The sequence below is a fragment of the Rhea americana genome, unplaced genomic scaffold (assembly GCF_003343005.1).
Source record: "Rhea americana isolate MKP2758 unplaced genomic scaffold, rheAme1 scaffold_5, whole genome shotgun sequence".
In the NCBI taxonomy this organism is placed as follows: Eukaryota; Metazoa; Chordata; class Aves; order Rheiformes; family Rheidae; genus Rhea; species Rhea americana.
The window spans coordinates 7134839-7141588 of NW_028186645.1; the positions used below are offsets into that span (position 1 = coordinate 7134839).

Sequence of the window (6750 nt, forward strand, 5' to 3'; positions counted from 1 at the left end):
AATTATGACAATATGTTAGTTTAAGCAAGAAGAGTTACATGAGGGCAGTGCTGGTTTTTTGTTTGTTTTTGTTTTTGTTTTTTTGATTTCCAAAGAGTCTTTTAAGAATGTTCATTTTTTTTCCCTAATGGAACAATTTTTCACTGGAAAATGTCTTCTTGTCAAAGCAAAGAATATTGTCAACAATTTGACAGAAAATTACTGAAATTTTAAATGGTCAGAGTTTTGGGGTGTTGTATTAGTGGAAACAATATAGCACAGATTAAAAATTTAAATCTTGACAAAGTTAAAGTTTGTAAGGTTAAAAAACTTTTTTGAAATATTAAATTCTTGGAAGAATCCCAAGATTTCAATATTTTTCTTGATTAGAAATGCAACCCAATTCCAGAATTTTGAAATTTTCTGTGGGACAGAAATGCTAGATTTTAGCTGTTCCAGTATCTAGGTTGTAGCAAATATCATATTTACATTTTGAACTCTTCTACACCATACATGAATAGTTACACTTGTTTACTCATGTCTTTTTCTATAAAGTCTCATTTCTAGAATTCAGGTAAGAAACTGAGCTAAAACCAGATTTCATGGCCTTTCCACAGGTTTCTGGATTCTACAAGAAGTGTGCTAACAAGTCATCTAGAGCTGAATGCAACTGTACCTTGGCTGAGAAAATGTCTTCACTTGCAGCTTTCTCAGACTGTACAGATAAGGTAAGAAATAAAATAAAAGTACAGAAATTATTTTCTTTAAGCTAAATTCTGGATCATGCCCAAACAGTATTTGAGTAAAAATTGCACATAGAAAAATATGCTACAGCTGGACTGTAAAGGAGACATTCCAAATCACCATTACAAGGCCTGAAGGCTTAATTAATGTCTAAAAGAACCAGAACAAATTTTCCTTTGAATATAGCCATGTAACAACAAATGACTTACGTTTCAGGTTCTAAGAATGAGGTATCCAGTTACAAAGCTTCCAATCCATTTCAACCTTAAGCATTCGACTTCCATTAAAAATCTGTCATTTCCTTATTTTATCACAATTACAGAAGTAAACCAAAGGACAAACTGGGAAGTCAAAGGTAAGGACAATTTTCGAATTGAAATTATTGAACAATTCTGACCCCAAAGAGTCCATGGCAAAACTCAGTGATTTCAGTGAAACCAGAAATATAATCATGATCCTTACATATCATTCAGATATTTAGGGCAAGAATCCTGATTCCATATGCATCTGCTTTGTGCTAGGTTCAAGGAATCCTGGTCTTTACTGGATGGTGCTATAATCTCAGTATAAAATAACTGCAGTCTTAGAAAATATTATCCACACTGGGAACCAAAACATCATGAAAGAAATACCACTGTACTGATGCTTAATGTTTCTAAAATAATTAATGTACTGAAGTGAATGAAGGGAAAAAAATATTATTTATTTAGAGGCATATATTTTAACAGAATGCCTAGAAGCTGTTAGAAGTTGCCTAAATGAGTAGCCCAATAGAGGCAAGGTAGCTGCACTCCATATCCCCAGGTCTAACCACTAGCAAGGCTTAGCATGTATTCGCTATAGACACATATGAAAAAAATATAAATATAAATATTTTATATACGTGTATTTATATATACATACATGAAGGCCACAGAGGTCTACAGACAGAAAATACATAGCACTTACGCAAACATGAAGAGCATGAATGGCATGGTCTTGCCCCTTGCCTCCAGCTCTCTAGAGAAGGGAATATAGGTGAGAATCAAGTYGTGTAGGGACTCACAAGTGTAGAGATTAGTCCTAGAACAGGGGCATGGTAAAGCAGAAATTCCAGATAAGTGCACGAGCAGAACGGCAGGWGAGGACATAACCTAAGCACAAGTCGTTTGGCTATGCTGAAAGGAATCAGGAAAAGCACAGTGAAGTTGGAAAGGGGGAGCTTGCATGAGTGAAGGAGGGCAATGACCATGATTAGATCCATACTTTTCTAGGTGAGAAGGTCACAAGGGATTTAGTGCTGGTCCATGTGATATATATAAGGTAACAGGAAAGCATAAATTATAATCCCAATGAGTTGGGATTATGAGAAGTGAGAGGCACAGCGGAAAGCAGGAAGAGATCAAGGCAACAGCTTTACAGACTGGAATTAGTCCTATTTCCCTTTATCTCTAGTTGCCCTAGAATTCTCTCAAGCCTCTAAAGCATTCAGAGATCCTTAGGTGATCAGGGCTGTCTAGGATAGCAGTGTCTCCAGGTACAGCGGGCCCCAACACATGCCTATTTGCAATAGGCAATTGTACTGGCCCCACACACATGCATTAATCTGAAAGGCTGGGGTACGACATATTTGAAATACTAGAGAATGTCTTGAAATCAGTAAGCCTCAAACACCTATTGAGGCTAATAAAAATCAGACACCCCCAAAGTCTAATTTGCAACAAATGGAAGTACAGAGAAAATCAGGCCCACAGATTTTCCATGTGCTGCTGGAAGAATGTGAAGAATGTGTCTAGCACCTCCTGTTGCTATTTATACATTATATTTGCCTAATAAGAGAGGGTTTAGTTTGATTATTCAGCTCATCCTCCAATCCTGGACTCCCTGTAGCATGACCCCACACAGCTTTCTTGGCATCTTGAGCCATCTTCTGACCTAAAGATATGCCCATGCCTACTGAAAGGCCTTGAACAGTATGGGCAGGACCTAGAGTTGCCTGCAAGGAATTTGGACTTGTTTTGTAGCAGGTGTTAGTCTGTCCAGCCCTCATGATGCCAGACTAGATTTGAGTTGGACCTCGTGAATGATGACTGARGTATGGAAGTTGCCTGGCATATTGGATCTTGTGAAGATTTACTTTATGTATTTGGACAATCTTTCACTATCAGCAGCAAGCTCTACTGCTTTCAGTGGGCATACAGCTCACCCTACATCAGCTACAAAATACACGCCTTTACAGTTCTAAGATCTCCAGTACAGATACCTCATTTTCTTCTTTATTAAAACATATGCTTTTTAATCTTGTGGGCATAGAAGACATTCATAGAAATAGAACCTCATTTTATGCAGATAAAAAATTATCCCTATTAATCTTTCCTCCATAACACTCAAGAAATTCAAGGATAAGCAAGTGATCACCACTGTATTTAGAGACAGGGTACCAAGCAACCCGAAACACTTCTAGCAGTAGTAAATGTCTTCCGTCACCTAATGGGAGAGGGTGCTCAGTGCCTCAAAAAAGCAAAAAGAAAGCACTTAGAAAAAAAGGACTAAACTAATTATTTTTCCCTCACTGTCTATGACAGCCAAAAGCTATATTGGATGCATTTAATACATTTGGGGAAAGGAAAAAATTGGAAATATTCTTGAAATGATTTTTTTTATATTTTACAGGTATCAATGAAACATCAGGCATATTAAAAATAAGATTCTATTTAACAAAAAAGCTCCACACTACTGTGTATAGTCCAGATTCTCTGATCTTAAACTTACATGTAAGTTTTATCTTGTCAAAATAAATATTATGAACAGAAATGGGTAGAAGCTACAGTTCTAGAACTGAAACACCATACGCTTTTGAGGCAGTTTTGATATGAATTGAAACATATTTTCTTTGTAAAACATATATCCAGCTACACATTTATAATTTGGGCCTATTTCTAGATGGGGTAGATTGGAGTTTATATTTTGTGCACATGCTTCATGTAATCTTTAAAAGTAGTGGTCCCAGAGAGAATGAAGATAACTTTTGATTAATTTCTCATATGCTGAACTTTTGAATTAGTTGTTTTATGCATCTTATTAAAAATCTTGCCTCTTCTAACTAACCCGTCTATTCCATAAACTGTCACCTAGATGTTCTCCTTAGAAAGGTGACTGTGTGTGACTATATCTGACATTTAGATTTTGGAAGGATAAGTATACCTCATCTGAATGCATTGATCAACGCTAGATATTTTGAAACTCTTAAAATGCCTGTCCAGAAACTGTCTTTACCTAATGCACTGCCTTGTGGGGATTGTAGTCTGGTCTTTTATTTGTTTTGAGCCAGGCTAGAGGGAGAACCTGCTGCCTGCAGACCTGCTACCTGAACTAGGAAAATGCACTTTCCTTTTGATCGGACTCAAAAATAAACTTTTCATATCAATCAAGAAACAACTAAGTATGCAGAGAAAATAGTGTTCTACCTTTTGGTTTTCTTGATAGCCTTTCTCAGACCTTCTGGGAGCAAAGAATGCAAAAAATAGCCACTACTGCACAAAATTGTTACTTAGCTGGTGGACCCTATTTAAATCTTGCTTGATTGCTTTTAAGAACAGCATAGTTACGTTCCTTCTTAGCTTTACTTTTGCTTGATTTTATCTTCAAAATTAGGCGGTTCTCATGGCACCAATTGAAAATGGTATCAAAATGTTTCTACTCAGCAAAGCCAACATTTTGTTTAAACATGTTTTTTCTGGAAACAAAAGCCATCAATGATGATGATGATTTCTTTTAATAGGGATCTGAGCTTTTCCACTTCAAGGTATCAACTGTTCCTGGAGTTTCCCAGTGTAACTTATCGGATGAATTTCAGGTACCATAAATAGATTATACTTATAATGATTTAATATTTAATAATTTAACATTTATTAATAACCATCATAGCATTTCATATGAAAACCAAATGAATTATATCAAAAGCTTCACTTGCACRAGCCCAGCTTGAATTCTTTTGTCGAACAAGGTCCTGATCACATATTTGGCCATTTGCAGAATCAGTTTTTCTCAAATATTGCATTATAGTTTTCTAAACATGGTAGGCTGAATCTTTTTTGATCAAATTCAGACTCGATCTAGACTGAGCCTGCCAGTCATACAGAGGTCTGGACCCCCTCAGCTCTGGCTTCATCCCAGTTATCAGCGGGGGCACTGCACATTAACTTCCAGTTGGTCTCCAGCCCTCTTCCTACCTGCAAAGAAGTTACTAGTAAAAGGTACTGCTGGTCTGTGACCTTTGTGACCCTGCAGAGATTCACATTCCTAGGCTCTTCATCAGCACATGTAATTCATTAAGATGGTGTTTACTGATAAAATAGAACATAGAATATATAGTACTTTCTAGCCAGAAAGTGATTTAGAAAAGGTTTTTATCATTATCTTTTTTTTTTTTCAGTTGGAAAATGATAATACACAAAGCTCCAGACTAGGGTTCAGGGCTTCACACTTCTACATTTTATTAAAAAAAATAGAGGTAGATATAGCCCTAAGCCCAAAATACCTGTAATYGAGGAAAACACATACTAGGCAGAATAAGGTTGAAATGTATATAATTCTAGATCAACTTTTATTTACACAATATAGCTCCCATGTTGCCATAACACAATTGATGCATAAAAAGATCTTTCTTGATATTCCATCACTGAAATTGCTTTCCTGTGGTGACCATCCACCTCCTACCTTGCAAGCTAGCCATTATTAAAGCAATGACAAAATTTCTGCTGAGCTCAAAGACTGCTCCAAGAGGAAAAAACATTTTATTCTACCTCTGTGCCGAGAACAATTTATTTGTGTTAGAAATAATAATGGAAGTTTTATAACTTTGTTATAGAATCTTAGTAATAAAACTGAATAAACAATAACAGATATTTTAAACATTTTCTGTTTCAGATTTATGTTGATGATGCTCCTCTGGCCTTTCCAGGACAATATCTTATTAGTGCATTAACAGCTTTGTTAATAGGGAGCATTATCTTTGTGGCATTTCTTGTACAACTATATGATATAAACATATGTGATGAACTGAAACATAAATTTGGACGATTCAACAAAGTWTCACCATCACAAACTTCAAATACTGCAACTGCTACTTCTGCCTAGGTGGAGAAGCAGTGTTTTTGAATTAGGTGCAGCAAGATATCTAAGAAGAAAAGATTTTTTTCACTGCATGTTTATTGAATCTGTTACAGATGTTTCATGTTATTTTAAAGGTAGCTTCTGATTTGATGTATTGCTGATCTTCTGAGATTTATATTTTCACATATATAATTTCTCCATTAGAATTTCAGTTATCATTTCCAAAGTGTTTTTGAAATCTCCAGAAAATGTATGTTCACAAGATCTTTTGTTACAAAGATTTCAGAAAATATAAAGAATTCTTTTCTCACCTTATTATTTGTAGTCAGTACTAAACATAAGTAAACAGCTAGAACCGAGGTATCCTGCTATTCTTATAGATCCTCTCATGATTTTTTTTCTCAGACAACTTCCAATATCCATGAAAACTGTAAAACTGCATAAATAAGTCTTTGTGATAATTAATTTAGACAATTGTGASTGCATATTTAATAACTGTTAAGTAATTTCTATAAAGTAGTGATGAGCTGCAGTGATGATTAATGAAATCATGTGCACTTCCAATTGCACTGGCTGCATCCATTCTGGTTTTGGTAGCAATATCCATATGTGCATTTAAATTCCAAGTCCTATTGGCATGCATCAGTGGCAGCCACATTGTAGAGGACTTAGGGCCCTCTGGTATGTATCACTGTGTTTACACTACACTTCAACAGTAGCTCACTTGGGCATGAAAACTGCCGTACATCCTTTTTACCTCACCACTAGACACCTTGCCAGCACACACACCTTTCCCAGCCTTCCTCCTCCTGCACATCTGCTGATAATCCTCACATACCACTGATGCCTTTGCTGGTTAGTCACAGAAGGTCTCTCGCTAGGAGATCTGTTTTGAGGACATCCATATTCCCTACAAGGGAGCCTGCTAGTAGA

General features: G+C 36.1%; 1 protein-coding gene across 1 annotated transcript in view; it reads left to right on the forward strand.

Moving 5' to 3' along the window:
• CATSPERB (catsper channel auxiliary subunit beta) overlaps positions 1-5841 on the forward strand; it is a 43939-nt gene extending 38098 nt beyond the window's left edge. The window contains exons 15-19 of the mRNA XM_085317637.1: positions 597-707; positions 940-1078; positions 3376-3476; positions 4484-4558; positions 5632-5841. Of these exons, the coding sequence (XP_085173763.1) occupies positions 597-707; positions 940-1078; positions 3376-3476; positions 4484-4558; positions 5632-5841 (636 nt within the window). The remainder of the gene's footprint in view (positions 1-596; positions 708-939; positions 1079-3375; positions 3477-4483; positions 4559-5631) is intronic.
• Positions 5842-6750: the final 909 nt, after the last annotated feature.